The sequence below is a fragment of the Crinia signifera genome, chromosome 3, assembly GCF_055691185.1.
Source record: "Crinia signifera chromosome 3, ASM5569118v1, whole genome shotgun sequence".
NCBI lineage: Eukaryota > Metazoa > Chordata > Amphibia > Anura > Myobatrachidae > Crinia > Crinia signifera.
This window is the reverse complement of record NC_139219.1, coordinates 304,477,161-304,497,909: the sequence shown is the minus strand read 5'-3', so window position 1 is coordinate 304,497,909 and position 20,749 is coordinate 304,477,161. Positions and strand designations below refer to the sequence as shown.

Here is a 20,749-nt window from a genome sequence, read left to right as displayed (position 1 = left end):
ATTGTTAAACTATTGTTTTTAAATCTTTCATTTAATAGAACAAAAAGTTAAGAAAGGGCAACCCTTCTTTAGTGGAGACTCTTATTGAACATACACGTCTGTTTATGACCAGGAGTCAGTCCACTATAATAATAGCCCAGAAATCCCCCAATTAGCACTAATACCTCAAGCATTAAGCAAAACAAGAAAACGGAGTTTCCATAAGTGTTATTACGGATAGAACTGCTTAGTTCCCTAATGGGACGTACTTCGCAGTCTGCCAGGTTGCTGTACCCCCATACTGTCAGTAACAAGCCTCTGGGTCCATGTGCTCTGTTCAGTGATGTCTTCACTGTCCCAAGACTGGGCTTGTTCCCAGTTGGCACCAGCAGCCCCACCATAATGGCTTCCTGTGACATAATTACATTTCATCTATTGGGGCAACCTGTGCAAAATTGAATTTTAAATACAGACATGGAAAGCAAACTGCATCAGAATGAATTGGCGCTAAACAGACTGCACAAGATCTGGGGAGTGCTGTACATTTACGGTTTCACTATAGCTATTGTTTTGGACAGTTCTATTTTCTCAATTGCTATCTTTGGGCTCCACCCACGCACAATAAGACTCTTATCTAGTGTCCGATCCTTGAAGGGTTCCCTAAATCTAATTTCTTCACGCACAATAAGACTCTTATCTGGTCTCCGTTCCTTGAAGCGTTCCCTAAAAATTAATTTCTTCAGGCGTCGTATCATATACCAGAACCACTGACCTAACCTTCATAAACATTTCTTATCCAATTATATCCCCTCTGTACAGACTGAACATACTGTATCCTTACTTATTTTCTCTCCCTTCACTTTCCAATCCTCCGGACCCCAAGCCAACATTTCTGGGTCACCATATTATACAGCCCACCAAGCGCCTTTGCAATCTGGTGTATCATTATGCAACACCTATACTTGTGTATCACTGCCTATTTCCCTATAGAGTGTATGCTTGAAAGCAGGGCCCTCCTACCTCTATGACTGTTTATTTGTAACTACCCAGTTTTCATTTATCACTGTTGTTTCCAGTTGTAAGGCCCAACAGAATTTCCTGCACTACATAACAAACTTTTAATAAGGATAATTGCATTTTCTCATTACACCCGGTCCAATTTGATAGTATAATTTATGGGAGGATTCCAACCGGTTAATATTAATAATGATAATCCTATTATCCTTACTTCTACTGGGGAATTCAAGTGTTGTGCGCACCAATGGCCACATGATGGCACCCGATGGGTCAATTCAAGTGTAGTTCCATTCAGGCACGCATAGCCTCCAGTGCTGACATTACTGTTATGCTGTTCCGTCACAGGCTGGTAACTAGTAATTAAACAACAGCCCAGATAGCCGAATTAAACTAAATTAACATCTATGGGGCAGAGATCATTTTCCGAAGGTCCATAACTGTAATGCACCATCTTCTGCCTTGCGGCATGTACAGCAACACATTGACCATTGCAAGCCTGATCCTTGACTTTGTTTTTTATTGTGGTAGTCACATTTGCTGCAGCGGTAACAATTACTTCTGTTTAATGAATCTGTGCCCATTACTTACACATCGTTTTGAAGCGACTGTTTTCTGAGTTTCCGTCTCCCTTTCAAAGAACACTGTGAGCCATTAAAAGGCTTATCAACACTTTTTTATTTTTTTTTCCTTTTGCCCTGTGCGATGACAATAAATTACCATCTTCGTATCTAATTAATGGTTTTATGTATAATTAATAGACTGCTCAAAGAAGGTCTTCTGCACATCATTATTCATACACTTTGATTAGAAAAGAATTATGTTGTGTTGGTATCTTCGCAATTCTCGATTAACTAGACTTAATGTTTATAGTACCGATATAAATCGCTCTTCTTTTTTTTGGGGGCTAGGGGTGTGAACTACTGTTGTGTATGTTACGTTTAAACAGGTAGTTTACTTTTAGATACTGAAGGCGTCACCGTGTTCTGTTCCCCATGTGGTCTGTGTGTTAGTAATTTATGACCTTAGCCAACTTCATCTCAAGGTCGCTGACCCCATCTTCTGCTTGTTAGTCTCCAAAGTGCCCTCTTCTCTTCAGCCTTTGTTCTTGGGTATTCTATTTTGATTCTTTTTAATTTATTTATTTCATGGGATACTAAAGTATTCCCCTCACACCGTAGGGCTGGGTAATTGACTTTACTATTTTCCATTAGTTGATCCTGCTTAATCCTTTATTGTCAGTTGTTGCTTTTTGAGCGAAATTAGACAGGATCTCTGTACACCTGAGATCGGTCTTTGAGTACATCAGTGATTTACAGTGGAAGGCATTGTGAGTGCGCGAGGATGAATTGGGATTTCATTTATTCAGTTCAAAGCTTTGCAGATCAACAGTCAAATCTAATCTGATCATCAATTGATCAAATAGGTGAAACCATTGTTTTTATTTTGGGGAATAGGGGAGGACCCTTACACATATTCAACTACAAAGTTTGGTACTTATGTAGTATCTGGACGCCCGATAAAAAAATCGGGTCCATTGCATCGATCGTATGCGATGGACCCGATTTTTTCATCGGATTCGGATTAAAATGGAGTCCATTTTAACATACACAGGATTCTATGGGAAAATGGGCCCATTCCACGCTTCGGGCTCGGTGGCTCGCTACGCTCGCCACAGGTTTATATCCAACTCCATGCCCACTTGGATAGTGGGGAAATGAAATGGGCCCATTTTCCCATAGAATCCTATGTTTAACCCCTTCCCGACATATGACGTACATTTACGTCATATGTCGGTTGAGGGGGAATCAAGCCAGCTCACGGAGTGAGCTGGCTTGAAAGAGAGCAGGTAATGGCTGTATATTACAGCCAGGTCCCTGCTCTCACGGCCACGAGCGGCGAGTTCGCCGATCGTGGCCGTTTAACCCTTTAAGCACCGCGGGCAAAGCGACCGCAGTGCTTAAATAGCTGATCGGAGGGGGGGCGCCCCCCTCCGGTGCCGATCGGGGCCCCCCGCAGCGAGATCGGAGGGTGCCGATCGGTTGCCATGGTAGCCAGGGGTCTAATGTAGACCCCTGTGCTGGCCGTGTATGCATACCTATTATATCCTGCCTCAGGCAGGATGTAATAGGAAGTGCATAAAATCACTACGTTCAGCCATAGAGCTCTATGGCTGAACCTAGTACAGGCGATCGCGCCCCCTAGTGGTCAAGTACACTAGGGGGGCTTGTAGTAAAAGTAAAAAAAAAAAAATAATAAAGTTTAAAAAAAAAAAAAAAAAAAAAATATTAAAAGTTCAAATCACCCCCCTTTCCCCATTTCACAAATAAAAATAAATAAAAAATAAAAAAAATAAACATATTTGGTATCGCCGCGTTCCTAAAAGTCCGATCTATTAAAATATAACATTAGTTATCCCGCACGGTTAAAGGCGTAAACGGAAAATAATTCCAAACGCCAAAACTACGTTTTTTGGTCGCATCGCGTACCCAAAAAAAAATAACTAAAAGAGATCAGAAAGTCGCCCATATCCCATAATTAAATTAATTAAAAAGTACACTTCAGCCCGCAAAAAATGAGCCCTCACCCAGGTCCGTAGGTGGAAAAATAAAAAAGTTATAAGCCGCAGAACATGGCGACGCAACGCAAATTAGAAAAACCGTAAAAGTTGCGATTTTTTTTTTTAGTGGTAAAACATAACGAAAACTATATAAGTTTGGTATCACCAGAATTGTAACGACCCATAGAATAAAGATAACCCATCATTTTAAACGAACTATGAACTCCAAAAAAACCGTAACCAGCGCAAAATTGTGGAATGGCGTTTTTTTTTTTTTTACCCCACATTGAATTATTTCCTGATTCCCCAGAATATTATACGGTATAGTAAATGGTACCATTACAAAGTACAACTTGTCCCGCAAAAAAAAAGCCCTCATGTGTCTATATAGCCGGAAAATTAAAAAAGTTACGCTTATTTGAACGCAAGGAGGAAAAAAAAAATTAGCATAAAAGGCAATGTCGGGAAGGGGTTAAATGGACTCCATTTTAACATTGAATCCGATGAAAAAATCGGGTCCATCGCATACGATCGATGCGATGCGATGGACCCGATTTTTACATCGGGCGTCCAGATACTACATAAGTACCCAAAGTTTCTTTAGGGAACAATACAATAATTCAATTGAAAGTAAAATTTAAAAAAGCACGTCTCTAAATGTAGATTTTTTTTTGGTCTCCCTAATTTATCTAATTTTATTGCATTTTAAAACCCTCATTACCTGACTCAATAATCACTAGTTGGAGCAGGCCACTAATTATGCTGTAGGGCCAGATTCTCCAATTATTTTGTCACAAAGACATGCATAATGCTACATGAAATGTTGTCTGGTTTATATCCACGTGTAATGTATACAATTTCCATTCCAGTTATCTCTTTCCATACCATCCTTTGATTTGTTCTGAAATGTGTTTGTGACTTCAATGATTGTCTTGATTGCTAAGTTTCCACAAATTGTATTTTTAAAACTGTCCAAGACATCCCAAAAAAAGATTTTTGTGGTTTCTGTATTATCCTCTTCATACAGTGAATGTCTAACAGGGGTGGGCAATAAGCGGCCTTCCAGCTGTTAGTGAACTACACATCTCAGCATATTTCCTATGAATTATGGTCATTAGTAATTAATCCTTGTTTATTTATTTACATATATATGTCCTTGGCTTTAAGACTATTTGTCGCTGAACCCTTATTCTGCCTTAATAATCCTTTTACCACGTGTAACTTACCATTACATATTTTATTTAAGGGATAGCAGACACCCTTGGAAGTAAGGGGTATTGATATATGTACTGCCATATATACCACTTAGAGCATGCGTCCTCAAACTGCGGCCCTCCAGATGTTGTGAAACTACAAATCCCAGCATGCCTTGCCACAGTTTAAACACTCCCTTATAGAAAAACTGTGGCAAGGCATGCTGGGATTTGTAGTTTCACAACATCTGGAGGGCCGCAGTTTGTGGACCCATGACTTAGAGGCTCACAAGTGGCGCAACACACCAATCCACTAACACACATATATATATATATATTTCCCTGGTGGGCTCTCCGTGCCCCAGTCCGACACTGGGCATGGCCCTTTACATCCACTGCCAGGTTCCCATTATATCTTGTTCCTTCCCTACAATGTATTTCACTATGTGTCACACTGAGGGTTATACATTTCTGTAAAAGTTTACTCTTGTTGGTTAATGTATTAGCCATGCTGCCAAGATTTTGTCCCCACCATTTGCTGCTGGGGATTTTTTACTATCCTATATCAATACGTTACACTAACCCATCTTGGTTGTGCAATTCTGTCGGTTGTATTGTAATATATTCTTACACAAAAATGATATTCTTGATAGTAGAGCAGTATTTTCCAAATAGGCGTAAGACAATGACCAGCACAGGACTGGAGATGGATCAGGAGGCCTCGTACTACCTCTGCAATGTTCGCTTTTAGACAGGGCTGCGCTATGAATTTTGGGGCCCAGGACTAATTTTCAGTCTGGGACGCCCCCCTCCCTTCAATTCCTCTCCCAGGTCCCGTGGCAGTGGCGCGGCATGGTATCACCGGCGCCTGCATCCCCTCGGTCCCGCTCATTGCAATGCACAGTGCAGCCTGCAGAGCGCCAAGCCTGGGACACAGAGGGGAGCACCCAGATGATGCTGATCAGCACTCTCCCTCTGTGTCCTGGGCTCGGCGCTCTGCAGGCTGCCCTGTGTGGTGTGCAGCTCGCTGTGGTAGCCGCCGAGTTAGAGGCAGTGTGCAGGCGGGGTTGTCGCTGTTGGCAAAATGAGCTGCCTGGGACCTTCCAGGGCAACAGGACAGCTGTACCCACGGCACCCCCCCTGTAGTGAAGACTACTTTAGCGTCATTATCAGCCCACAGTTCCAGTGCAGAACTCCTGTGGAGCTATGTACTTAGTTTCACAAGCCCAAACCAGTAGCCACACAGCAGATTGCCCACAGGGGATACCGAGAAAATAATCCTGGCCTAAGGTGAAACTGGAACAAAACGACAACAGACACTATGATATTGCAGCTATAACACTACATTTATTATCCACACAAGAGCTATGTTAGAGCTGTGCTGCCATCATAGTACAAACATGTTCATCTATATTCATTACCAATACTGTAAATGTAACCAATGCTCTATAGCATCACTGTGATTAGTATACTGCATTGTCTAGGTAAAATACCATTCATGCAACAGTCATATTTGAACTAGCATCACTGTGATTAGTATACTGCATTGTCTAGGTAAAATACCATTCATGCAACAGTCATATTTGAACTAGCATCACTGTGATTAGTATACTGCATTGTCTAGGTAAAATACCATTCATGCAACAGTCATATTTGAACTAGCATCACTGTGATTAGTATACTGCATTGTCTAGGTAAAATACCATTCATGCAACAGTCATATTTGAACTAGCATCACTGTGATTAGTATACTGCATTGTCTAGGTAAAATACCATTCATGCAACAGTCATATTTGAACTAGCATCACTGTGATTAGTATACTGCATTGTCTAGGTAAAATACCATTCATGCAACAGTCATATTTGAACTAGCATCACTGTGATTAGTATACTGCATTGTCTAGGTAAAATACCATTCATGCAACAGTCATATTTGAACTAGCATCACTGTGATTAGTATACTGCATTGTCTAGGTAAAATACCATTCATGCAACAGTCATATTTGAACTAGCATCACTGTGATTAGTATACTGCATTGTCTAGGTAAAATACCATTCATGCAACAGTCATATTTGAACTAGCATCGCTGTGATTAGTATACTGCATTGTCTAGGTAAATGTACAAATTTATTTTTAAAATTAGATAGTGACTTAAAATTGACTAGTGACTTGGACATGGTCTGTAACATATCACCATTTGCTTATCTCAGTTTTATTGCTCACTTTCTCTAGTGGGAGAGGGGCATTGGGTGCGGTCTTAATTACTGAAGTTAGAAACAGCTTTTACAGACCTACTTATTAGAGTATAGGAGGCTGACTAAGCCTTGGCTGGCTATAGAAATCTGGCTTTCGAAATTTAGTCAGAATTCTAAGTAGGAAGATTCTAAGTAGGAAGATTCTAAGTAGGAATATACAACTGCATACTGTCAGCCTAGACTTAGCCTGGACTTAAGGTGCCCACAGACGCTACAATTGTACTGTGCTATGCGTTTTTGACTGTACAATGGTTCTATACAATTTTTCTTCCAGCTTGCTATGAGATGTGCACTTGGATGCATGTGATGAACCCATGTTTGTAATGTTAAATTTCAGATGTAGTCTAAAAAGTACGTGCAGCACATACTTTTTTAGACATACAATATCGGGCTCCAGGGAACATAAACACCATCCAATAATTGTACATAAGATGCAATTTGTGCTTAAAAAGTACAAAACGCATTCGATAATTGTAGCGTCTGTGGGCACCTTTAGCCTGGACAGAAACTGAAGGAAACTACAATCAACATAAGTGCAACTCTTAACTGCTAAAACTTTGAATATCACTCTTTCTGCTTGCATATGCACTGTCTGTTTTGAAAATGCACAGCTGTACTTCTAATGACTTCACCTCTCCTGCTCTTCCATTGATAATAGGTGTCCCCCAACATTTTATTCTTGGCCCTCTTCTTCTCTATCTCTATAGTCCTCTCTGGGTGAGCTTATTTGCTCACTTAACTTCCACTATCACCTCTATGCTGATAACACTAAAATCTACCAATCCTTTCCTGATCTCTCTCCCTCTATGCTCACTCATATCTCCAACTGTCTCTCTGCTGTCTACTCTTGGGTGACCCAGCGCTTTTTTAGACTTAAAATATTAAAGACTAAGCTGACCTCTTCCCACCCTCCTGCATAAAACCTGACAATCTCGCAACCTAACCTGTTTAAGCTCACTTCTTCGCCTTCTGTGTCACCCCAGTCTGTCTAACCCTCTCCTTTAGAATGTAAGCTCTCACGGGCAGGGCCCTCTCTCCTTATGTGCCTTTCTTAGAATATATAAACCTTTGCCACCCTGATAATTGCTTCAGTGTCCTGTCCCCTGGTGCAACTATCCATATTTACCATGTACTTGTCCTAAATTGTACTAAACTGTCTTTTACTGTAATTTGTTATGTGTTTTTGATTATAACTATGCTCTGTAAAGCGCTGCGGAATCTGTGCGCGCTATATAAGAAACTGTTAATAAATAAATAATAATAAGGGTTTTTTTATATAAGACTATGTTGATGCCTGCATTGGGGGCTGATGGGTGACGTCACATGACTTCAGCCTCCTCCCCAAATTCTGCCATCTCCGGCCAAGATAAAAGTCATGCTGGGGAGGGGAGGACTATCGGTGGGCGGTGCTTTTCTGTTTGTTAGGCTGCAAGTATATGCAGCCTAGTGAACGGGTCTGAATTAGTCCTTATATTTGCCACAGTTTATTTGCAGAGATGTCCTTATTTGGTATTTTCGAAATAAATAAATATATATAAAAATAAATAATTTATATATATATATATATATATATATATATATATATATATAGAGATCCAATCCTGCCGGCACTCTTCAATAGTAACAACTGGCCACGGTGCCCAAACGATGATAATACATAAGCTCCAATAATAAATGGCACTCCAGAGGCAACACTTCAGCAGAAAAAATTTGTGTATTAGAAGTTAAGCTTTCGGGGTTTGATCCCCTTCGTCAGAACACATACAACAGGGTGTTGTATGTGTTCTGACGAAGGGGATCAAACCCCGAAAGCTTAACTTCTAATACACGAATTTTTTCTGCTGAAATGTTGCCTCTGGAGTGCCATTTATTATTGGAGCTTATATATATATATATATATATATATATATATATATATATATATATATATATATATATAGATCGGGTGCTACCTTTTTCTAAAACTAAACTTGTAAAGATAAGTAATACCTTGTCCTTGGGGTATTTGTTTCTCTTATTAATTTGTATCAACTTTCAACCTGAAGACAATGGAAAATATTGATTTAAGGCATTGCCGTTGTAGGACAAACATTCTGAAATACATCAGAGAGAAGCAAATTCAATTTAGCAGTCGAAGCTCGCTGGGGAGAGTGATGCTTTCATCTCTGTGGGTACTTTCATCGTTTCTATTTTTTAAGTGTAGCAAAGAAAGCATGTAAATAACACGCTGAATGCCAGCAACAGCCTAGGCCAGGGGTGGTCAGACTTCTGGATTCAGTGATCCACTCTTAAAGCTTAATAGCTACCAGGGGTGGAACATTTGCTAGGAAAATGGGGCAGGGTGTAACAAAAGAGACGTGACATAAAATAAGTGAGCGTGGCCTCACTGCAAGGGGTGTAGGAATGGTCTCGCCAGAAAACACAACTTGGCCTTGGCAGTAATAAACACATTGTCCCTGAAAGGGAAAAAAAATACATTACCTCTGAATATCAAACATATAAACATATTGCCCGCACAGGGTGAAAATATCAAGCACATTGTCCCCCCAGAACAAAAATACACATTGCCCCACACAGGAAAAAAGTCAAAACATTTGCTATCTCAGTAAAACACACTCACACACAGTGCCACCACACAAATATTAAAAAATAACATGATATCCCACAAATACAATTATAAACCACAAAAACTTACATAACATTGCCCTTAGCCACCCACCATGTAAACTGACCATTCAGATTGGTGCTACCAAGTACAGCCCCCAGCCATCCACTATACAAACTGGCCAGTCAGATTGGAGCTGCCAAGCCCAGCCCTCAGGGGCAGATTTATTAAGCTTGGAGAAGAGATAATCTGGAGATAAAGAGGAGAAAAGGTAAAAGGAGATAACGCAGCAGCCAAGCAACTCCCAACTGTCTTTTTCAAACACAGCTGATTGGCTGGTGCTTTATCTCCTTTTACCTTTTCTCCGCTTTATCTCCAGTTTATCTCTTCTCCAAGCTTAATAAATCTGCCCCAGTCACCCACTATACAAACGGGATACAGTCATTTGGTCTACAGTATGTTGGTCGACAAGCATTGGGTCGACATGTGAATCGGTCAACATGGGTCAAAGTCGACATGGGTTTAGATTGACAGGTCATTACGTCGACAGTGTCTAGGTCGACATGGGGTTTTTCACAGTTTTTTTAAAACTGACATGTGCCGACAGGCGGTATATCATGCCCTACCATCCACTAGGGCGCAGTGGCAGAATAAAGCCGCGTGCAGCGAGGCACCGTGCCCGAAGCATTGCGAGTGAAGATGTGTCCATGTTGACTGTGTCGACATTCGAGTTAAAAAAACTGTGAAAAACCCCATGTCACCCTTTTGACTGTCGACCTAGACACTGTCAACCTAATGCTTGTGTCGACCTAGAACCATGTCAACCTAATGGTGTCGACCAACATACTGTAGACCAAACGATCCCAAGTTTAGTTTAGTTGTACACAGAGTTCTGGAGTGCCATATAGATAGTCAGATAGAGAGAAAAAGACTGCGATAGAGGGGGGTTTCCATTGCCCATAGGACAGAAGATCTGCTGTGTGCCTACTATTGTATCCAGTGTACATACACAAGTTTATCTTCAAGTAATATATCAATGCCGGCGGCTGTAGGCAGCTGAATGGAGCAACACTTACATTTCCCTGCCTTGTGCCAAATACTTGAATTCTCCCCATAGAGGTTAGGAGCAGCGTTCGCCTTTTTTTATATAGGATTTCCTCTTTACTTTAGTGATTGTTGAGTGAGTTGCTTTTGAATACACACTTTACCTTTAACACCATGGGGGCATTTAGGTGCAGGCCGAAGTGGCTACCCAGGCTGATTGGTGGGGTTTGTTCCACACTCGCTGGGGTGTTTGCTTACTGGTGGGCGGACAGGGGGCAGACGCAGGTGGATTTCCCAGAGTTATATGGCAGACGTCACATGATGATAGTGCCCGCCACCATTTCAGCCATCTCCGTCCAGGATAACAGTAAGTATAGACTTACTTTACTCCACGAAGAAAGCGACCATCGAATAATTTTTCCTCCGTGCGGTCGCATGCCAGTGCGCGGATTCGAATGGTGGGGTGAAGAGGTGATCCATCTTCTTCATGGCTAATGTTGTCAGCTTTCCTTCCATGCAGATTTATACAATCTATCCACTGTAACGTCTGCCACCAGCTGTTACGCTACGGTCTCCCCGGTTCCCATTGCACAGCTCCTCCAATAAGATTCTCTCTTTTTTTTTTCAGTGTGCGTTCAGAAGACAATCCGTGGGTGAGATTGGTTAAGGCGATGCTTTCCAGCTGTGATGCTGAACAGAGAGAAGAAACCTCAGCAGAAGTCTTGACCATGTGCCGGTCCTTGTACAACTCTAGACATGCCATCTCTACCGAGGTAGGAACGTTTTACCAGACCCTCAATATTATATGCACGTTAATACAATAAATGTTCTATAGTATCATCACCTTTGTTCTATATTACTCCACACAACTCTCTTCTGAACTCTACTGGAAAGTTATGGACAGAGTGGCACTCATATGTGGTCATTACATGGAGATTTGCCGGTAGCTAGATCATTGGTTACAACAGATTCAGGAGACTCATCGACAGTGGTTCCCTCCAGATACAGTATATCCCATTCTGGTGACACGTACTGTATGGTGTATTACTAAGCTATACCTGACATAAGGCCTTTTGAGCAGGGATATCGCCCCTTCAACAGGCCCAACCTCCTCATCAGACCCCACCTCTAGGAGGCTGCATCCAGAATTTTTCCAGGCTGGTTTCCCATCCCAATCCGCCCTTGCTGTAGAGTAGACAAATATACAATTCTTAACCATAAAGGAACATGTATAGCATGCTGTTCCATGTCCGGTGTCCTGTAACTGGAGACAGATATAGTCTTATATCACTTTCCAACATATCCAGTTACTGGAATTGCTGAACCACGTGATACAGCTATAATACAGTGTGGATGGTGTAGTGGTTAGCATTACTGCCTCAGAGCGCTGAGGTCATGGGTTTAATTCCCACCATGGTCCTAACTGTTCGGAGTTTGTATATTCTCCCCGTACTTGTGTGGGTTTCCTCTGGGTACTCCGGTTTACTCCCCCAATCCAAAATTATACTGGTAGGCTAATTGGCTCCTAACAAATTAACCCCAGAATGTCTGTGTGTGCGTGTACATGTGGTAGGGAATATAGAGTGTAAGCACCACTGGGGCAGGGACTGAAGTGAATGATCAACTATACTCTGTAAAGTGCTGCGTAATATGTGTGCGCTATATAAGAAACTGTTAATAAATAAAATAAATGGTACTTCTTTACTTTCACGGCGCCACTAGATTAGGACAGATAGGATATCGCGGGCATTGAATGCACTAAAAAATCGGGTGCGACGCGATGCCCGCGATTTCCCATAGGGACCAATGTTAAATTTCTCAATTGACCCGATTTTTCTGTTCAATGCCTCAATTGACACGATTTTTCCATAGGAATCAATGTTAAATGGCCCACAGAGGCCAAATAGACACCCTGAAGTGTCAAATGGCCCCCACAATTGTTAACGCCACCCCACGATCAACGTGAACCCGAAGCGTGGCGAGCGCAGCGAGCCCGCGAGGGGTGGCGGTACGCGTCCTACGACCTTTTCATACCCCCACTATCCACGTCGGCGTGGAGTTGAGAATAGAATAGTGTGGCGAGCGCAGCGAACCACCGAGCTCGAAGCGTGGCGAGCGCAGCGAGCGGACGAGGATACCTGTGAAGCCCGCGAAGGGACGCGTTTACCTGTGAAGGTATCTGCGTCCCCTCGCGGGGCTCGCTGCGCTCGCCACGCTTCCGGCACGGTGGCTTGCTGCGCTCGCCACACTATTCTATTCTCAACTCCACGCCGACGTGGATAGTGGGGGTATGAAAAGGTCGGAGGACGCGTACCGCCGCCCCTCGCGGGCTCGCTGCGCTCGCCACGCTTCGGGTTCACGTTGATCGTGGGGTGGCGTTAACAATTGTGGGGGCCATTTCACACTTCAGGGTGGCTATTTGGCCTCTGTGGGCCATTTAACATAGTTTCCTATGGAAAAATCGTGTCAATTGAGGCATTGAACAGTAAAATCGGGTCAATTGAGAAATTTAACATTGGTCCCTATGGGAAATCGCGGGCATCGCGTCACACCCGATTTTTAGTGCATTCAATGGCCGCGATGCCCGCGATTTCTAGTGGTGCCGTGAAAGTACAGAAGTACCAAATAAATACATATAGATGCTAAACCTTAATGACCAAGTTATAATACATTATACAATGGATAGCATATTAGTAGAAGTGTAGCGATATGATTCCATACGGCTGATGCCAGATATTAAACAAAAAGAAAGCAGCAATAATGTGATACTGTCACAACAATAAATATAATAACTGAATAATGTCCAACGTCTAATAAAATCAATGTGCAGATTTCTCAGGGTTTCAGTGTAACCTTTAGGTAATCAGATTATTGATATAGATCTGATTGCGCAGTAATATTGATGGTTTTATGCACATGTGGCGTTCTCATCCTCCTTGAGGCATTCAGTGTTATATGAAAATCCACACATTGGGCCTACATTGTTAGCAAAGACAAAAAGCACACAGATGGGGAAAGCCATGCTGCACTGCGGTGGGGCAGATGTAATATGTGCAGAGAGTTAGATATCACTGCGGGTGGGGCAGATGAAATATGTGCAGAGAGTTAGATATCACTGCGGGTGGGGCAGATGCAATATGTGCAGAGAGTTAGATATCACTGCGGGTGGGGCAGATGTAATATGTGCAGAGAGTTAGATATCACTGCGGGTGGGGCAGATGCAATATGTGCAGAGAGTTAGATATCACTGCGGGTGGGGCAGATGTAATATGTGCAGAGAGTTAGATATCACTGCGGGTGGGGCAGATGTAATATGTGCAGAGAGTTAGATATCACTGCGGGTGGGGCAGATGTAATATGTGCAGAGAGTTAGATATCACTGCGGGTGGGGCAGATGTAATATGTGCAGAGAGTTAGATATCACTGCGGGTGGGGCAGATGCAAAATGTGCAGAGAGTTAGATATCACTGCGGGTGGGGCAGATGTAATATGTGCAGAGAGTTAGATATCACTGCGGGTGGGGCAGATGCAATATGTGCAGAGAGTTAGATATCACTGCGGGTTGGGCAGATGTAATATGTGCAGAGAGTTAGATATCACTGCGGGTGGGGCAGATGTAATATGTGCAGAGAGTTAGATATCACTGCGGGTGGGGCAGATGTAATATGTGCAGAGACTTAGATATCACTGCGGGTGGGGCAGATGCAATATGTGCAGAGAGTTAGATATCACTGCGGGTGGGGCAGATGTAATATGTGCAGAGAGTTAGATATCACTGCGGGTGGGGCAGATGTAATATGTGCAGAGAGTTAGATATCACTGCGGGTGGGGCAGATGTAATATGTGCAGAGAGTTAGATATTACTGCGGGTGGGGCAGATGCAATATGTGCAGAGAGTTAGATATCACTGCGGGTGGGGCAGATGCAATATGTGCAGAGAGTTAGATATCACTGCGGGTGGGGCAGATGTAATATGTGCAGAGAGTTAGATATCACTGCGGGTGGGGCAGATGTAATATGTGCAGAGAGTTAGATATCACTGCGGGTGGGGCAGATGTAATATGTGCAGAGAGTTAGATATCACTGCGGGTGGGGCAGATGCAATATGTGCGGAGAGTTAGATATCACTGCGGGTGGGGCAGATGCAATATGTGCAGAGAGTTAGATATCACTGCGGGTGGGGCAGATGCAATATGTGCAGAGAGTTAGATATCACTGCGGGTTGGGCAGATGTAATATGTGCAGAGAGTTAGATATCACTGCGGGTGGGGCAGATGTAATATGTGCAGAGAGTTAGATATCACTGCGGGTGGGGCAGATGTAATATGTGCAGAGACTTAGATATCACTGCGGGTGGGGCAGATGCAATATGTGCAGAGAGTTAGATATCACTGCGGGTGGGGCAGATGTAATATGTGCAGAGAGTTAGATATCACTGCGGGTGGGGCAGATGTAATATGTGCAGAGAGTTAGATATCACTGCGGGTGGGGCAGATGTAATATGTGCAGAGAGTTAGATATTACTGCGGGTGGGGCAGATGCAATATGTGCAGAGAGTTAGATATCACTGCGGGTGGGGCAGATGCAATATGTGCAGAGAGTTAGATATCACTGCGGGTGGGGCAGATGTAATATGTGCAGAGAGTTAGATATCACTGCGGGTGGGGCAGATGTAATATGTGCAGAGAGTTAGATATCACTGCGGGTGGGGCAGATGTAATATGTGCAGAGAGTTAGATATCACTGCGGGTGGGGCAGATGCAATATGTGCGGAGAGTTAGATATCATTGCGGGTGGGGCAGATGCAATATGTGCAGAGAGTTAGATATCACTGCGGGTGGGGCAGATGCAATATGTGCAGAGAGTTAGATATCACTGCGGGTGGGGCAGATGTAATATGTGCAGAGAGTTAGATATCACTGCGGGTGGGGCAGATGTAATATGTGCAGAGAGTTAGATATCACTGCGGGTGGGGCAGATGTAATATGTGCAGAGAGTTAGATATCACTGTGGGTGGGGCAGATGCAATATGTGCAGAGAGTTAGATATCACTGCGGGTGGGGCAGATGTAATATGTGCAGAGAGTTAGATATGGTTAAGGTGTGTTCAAACTGAAATTTAGAATGCAGTGTAAAACGTAAGCTGTCTAATATCTGTGGGCTACATGCAGAAGCAGCCAGTATTTACCCTGCACAGAAACAATATAAATTACTTTTTTTATTTTATATTGATGAATCTGGCTCCTAGTGCATTGTTGCCGCTAGATCCCCATCCGCAGTTTTCTGGCTGATGGCGATGGCATTACCAAAAATGGGACACGCAAGCATCTGAAAGTGTGCACTATTCTGTGGTCGGTGCATGGCGGTTGTCCTGGCGGGAATCGCTCAGATGAGAGCGGCCCCATCTGTAATGAAACTATAATGGAACTTCACTTCAAAAGAGCGGTGGGATGGGGGGGGGGGGGGGGGTCATTAAAGACGGGAGTACGCTAGGACCTGGTGTGCAGGCATGTCCAAACTACGGCCCTCCAGCTGTTGTGAATCTACAAGTCCCATCATGCCTTGCCACAGTTTTGCTATTAGGGAATGCTAAAACTATGGCAAGGCATGCTGGGATGTGTAGTTTCACAACAGCTGGAGGGCCACAGTTTGGACATGCCTGGCCTAGAGTGTATGAGCACTCATCTGTAGATGTGGATTAGGAAAAGGACAAGTAGACAGTGACTAACAGGAAATATCTTGTTTAGTTTTTCACCTTGGGGCAAAGATGTCTCACCTACCGAATCTCGGGAGAGTTGGAAGATCTGAGATATGCACCCTCCAGGTACCATGATTCAATGCGAATGCTGCGTGCCTGCTTCAGGGTTGCACACAAAATCTGTTTTGCAGCCAGACAGACAGTATTAACAACTGGTCTTTCCGCCATTGCTGAGTGTACACAATTACCAGCAATTCAGGGTCCTGCACATTTCAGGATATGGGATACGGTCGTATTGTCGACCCAACTTAGGTCGAAAGTCATTAGGTCAACACCGTTGGGTCGACAGGATTCTAGGTCGACATAGATGAAGGTCGAACGGTGTCTAGGGACAGGGTCAAGATGGTTTTAGGTCGACAAATGTGTTAGGTCGATATGGGTTAATTCGACAGGTCGCAAGGTCGACATGGGTTTTTTCACTATTTTTTGAGCTGACATGTGCCAGCAGTCTGTATTTCATGCCCTACCATCCACTAGGGCGTGGTGGGAGAAGCATTGCGAGCGATGCGAGGGGCTGCGGGTGACTTCCAACTGAGTCCATGTAAAACTGTGAAAAAAACAATGTCGACCTCGCGACCTGTCAACCTAACCCATGTCGACCTAACACATTTGTCGACCTAAAACCATGTCAACCTTGTCCCATGTCGACCTAGACACCTGTCGACCTTCATCCATGTCGACCCTAGAACCCTGTTGACCTTGTTGCCTGTTGACCCAACGGTGTCGACCTAAGTCGGGTCGACAATACGATCCACACCCGTTTCAATCGCATCTTTCTTGCATCTGCATGGGCAAAACTGTGGCTAAGCTCTCTTCTAGCTGGACTACTACAGGTGAGCATGGTCCGTTTGCTGGCAAACCTACAAACACGGGGCCAGGGGCAATGAGACTGCATAAAGGTGGGCAACATGGAACCCAGCCAGAGAGAGTTAGATTTGGGTGAGTTATTTTATTTCTGTGCAGGGTAAATACTGGCTGCTTTATTCTTACGCTGCAATTTAGATTTCAGTTTCAACACACCCCACCCAAATCTAACTCTCTCTGCACATGTTACATCTGCCCCACCTGCGGTGCAGCACGGTTTTATCTATTTGCTAAAAAAAAAAAAGCAGTTCCGTAATCCGCTCTGAATCAGGCCCTTTCGCTAAATGCATGCAATGCACACAAACCATGGCGGCCTTTCTGCAATATGTGGTTCCGTTTAGCATTGCGGGGATTTGTCTGCAGCATATGGATGTAATGGAGGGGTAATGCTCTGGAATAGGAACCTTGCACATGGGATAGGAATGATAAATGCAGAGAAATACAGTTCTATAGAGAGATATGAGATATATAGATATATATTAGCTATACGTTTCTTCTATTTAGAAATGTACACCTATAAATTACACCTGTCCAGGCTGCTAGAGATGTCGGCATCGCCTGAAAGCATTTTTAGTGCTGTTTGCTCTGTTTTATAGCCCTGCGTTTGATAGCCTCTTGCACTCTGTGCTGTATAAAATGTTACCTTAAAACCACTCTCTCACTCAGTGCAGGTTCCCTGCAACCTCCAAATTTACTGCCAGACGCTTCGTATCCATGGTGATGTAATGCATTTGTGTTTGTGAGAGCCGGGACTCTCATCCAGACATAGCTTTGCATATGAATCCGCTGGCCGTGTGACTATGTTATATCGCGGATGGAAATCTCAGCGCTGCGTCCCGGATTTTTGCTGGTGTTAAGTGTGACAGGCCGGAGGAAATCCACTTAAAACCTGCTTTCCCGTCTGCTCCCAGTTATAGCACTGATACGTGTCACTAAGATGGTCAAAGCTGACAACCATGGACTCTGACACTGCTTAACTGGCGAAACAAGCCGTAGCTTAATCCCATGTATTCCTAGCAAGATGCGAAATCTCTCCCTGTACCGCAAATCTCAGATTTGTTCTTTTCAGGTGTAACAACCTTGTCACCGGCGCTAGTTACAATGAAGATATTGCCTCCCCGGCCTTTCTCCTATGCCTCATATTCGTTACGCTTTGCTTTTCCAATGAATCTCTTTATCCAGCGACATTACTAGTTTCCCCGCTTGGAACAGAATCTCTATATTCCTCCTCTATTCGTTGTAAAGGTTCCAGGCAGTTCTAGTTGACTGGAAACCAGCTCATAACGAAAAAAAAAACGAACGTGTAAACCATAGTAAATAATAAAGTTGTTTTTGTTTTGAATTTAATCTACCTGGTACATTAGTATTCGGACAGAAGGCCTTATTCTGACTCAACCGCTAATTAGAGAAATTGCGAATTGAGCGGTTATCGGATGACTGCGCGTGTGTACAGTATTCATCACACATGTGCGAGGGAAGAAGCGACTAAAAACGCTTATGGATCATACGCAATGGAGCCCCAGATTGAGTGACAGAAAGCCGTCGTTTGGGGGTGTAAAGCTACCGCTTTCTAGGAGTGGTTAGAAAAACACAGACGTGCACAAGCATTTTTAAAGGAGGGTCTGAGATGCTTACGATGACCACTACCAGCCTGTCCCAGTCACAGATTATTGGACACCTCAGATTTACTCACAATTGCACAGATAGCAAAAACCGTTCAATGGTTCGGGTAATTGCATATGGATTTGTGAGTGGATTGCGATTAGCGTTCCAAACACAAATCTCTCGCAATTTAGCAAGGGCCATTTTCTCTTTCTGAGCCAGATGTACTAAGAATGAATAGTGATAAATTGGATAGTGATAAAGTACTAGCCAATCATCTCTTAACTGCTGTGTCACAGGCTGTGTTAGAAAAATGACTGGTAGAAGCTGATTGGTTGCATGGCTGACACCCGACTCCGCCCACGGCCACCCCCAGTCCCTGCGATTGGCTCAGCGACTATGCAAGTCACCGAAGCTGTTTGCAATGGGGACCTGCACATGCGCAGTCCACCAACCGTAGGAGTGAGGCCGAATTCTTCCACGTCCGAACAGACAAAAATAAACCCCATTATCACAGCAGCTTAAGTGACAGAAATGCTAGCTCTTTAGCCTATTTCAGATCCCATTTAAACCGTGGCTGGGTATACGGACATTAAACGTTCTTTTTTGCAGAGATGCCGTGTAATGCATGCACTTATCTGAATGAATCTTTTCATAATAAATGCAATAACTTATACAGTAGACCAAAGAAATTATACGGCTTCCGAGTACAATCTGATTTTCAGGACCATGGAGAGGAGCGGATCCCAAAGACTGCTGTTCTGCAGAAAATAACTATAATAGGGTCCTGAAAGACATGCAATTTCCATTGTGCGTCACTAATAATAGTCTCTTTCCCAGCTTAGTGCTTGCACACATTTAAGCTTTAAAAAACCAGCTTACTGTAAAATACTGTCTGGCATTATTCATACTTTGGTCCATGTAAACAGGTATTTGTACAGTGTTCCAAAGAAACATGCCAAGTCATCCTTGTTGTTTCCCAGTAGAATAAAGTGTTGCTGGCCGCAGTTCTATAAACAGGTCTTGTATTCACTATAAATCAGGAACATAATCTATTTTCCCAGTATCCAAATTTATTATCAGCATTTGGTGGGGTGTAAGCTTTATCGAGAGAACAAAAATCATAGGGAACTTTCATTATTCCATCCAGTGGGTTATTTCAGTGCCAGCTTACATTGTGTTCTGCGCAACCGGCAGCCAGCGAGACCCACACAAGTGTAAGCAAGCCTTAGATGAGTACAGAGCATTGAAATCAAAAACTATACCAAACAAATGGTCTAGCTCTTTGTTGGAGAGGTAGCATGCTGCATGCATAAAGAAAAGAGGGAAAGTCATTTAATTAATATGAAGTGGTTTATTTGATATAAGTAGCACGCTCATATTCCACAGAGGGCAGTTGGGAGAAATTCAATTCAATATTTATATATATTAAAGCTGAAGAGTGATAAAAAATGATGTCATTACATTGTCATGTAATGACAGTTGATTGGACAGTTATTCTGACTCCTCCCACCTGCATTTGTGATGTCCCCTTAACACACATCTACAGTCTCCCGACACTTCTGTTATTTCTCATACTTATAATCTCATAATGACCGTACACACTGGTAATCAACCAATAACAACATTATCCACATCCTATAATGTATAAATGTAAACAAGAAGAAAGGAAAAAGACACAGAAGGATGCCCAGGCAGAAAAAGCCTGCGGGGGGATGGTCGCCGACCATCGAATAATGTGGAACGTGCACACAGATCTAAGGTTGCTCAGAGCAACCTTAGATCTGCGTGCACATTCTGAGGGACCAGGGCGGGCAGCTGACACTTCAAAAAGTGATAAAACGGAGAGTGATAAACAGCCAGCCAATCATCTCC

The 20,749-nt window shown here is 43.2% G+C and overlaps 1 protein-coding gene across 1 annotated transcript in view; it reads left to right on the top strand.

Moving 5' to 3' along the window:
• Positions 1 to 20,749, top strand: part of NBAS (NBAS subunit of NRZ tethering complex) — a 540,465-nt gene that overhangs the window by 474,108 nt on the left and 45,608 nt on the right. Inside the window, exon 50 of the mRNA XM_083178566.1 lies at positions 11,280 to 11,424. Within this exon, the coding sequence (XP_083034692.1) occupies positions 11,280 to 11,424 (145 nt within the window). The remainder of the gene's footprint in view (positions 1 to 11,279; positions 11,425 to 20,749) is intronic.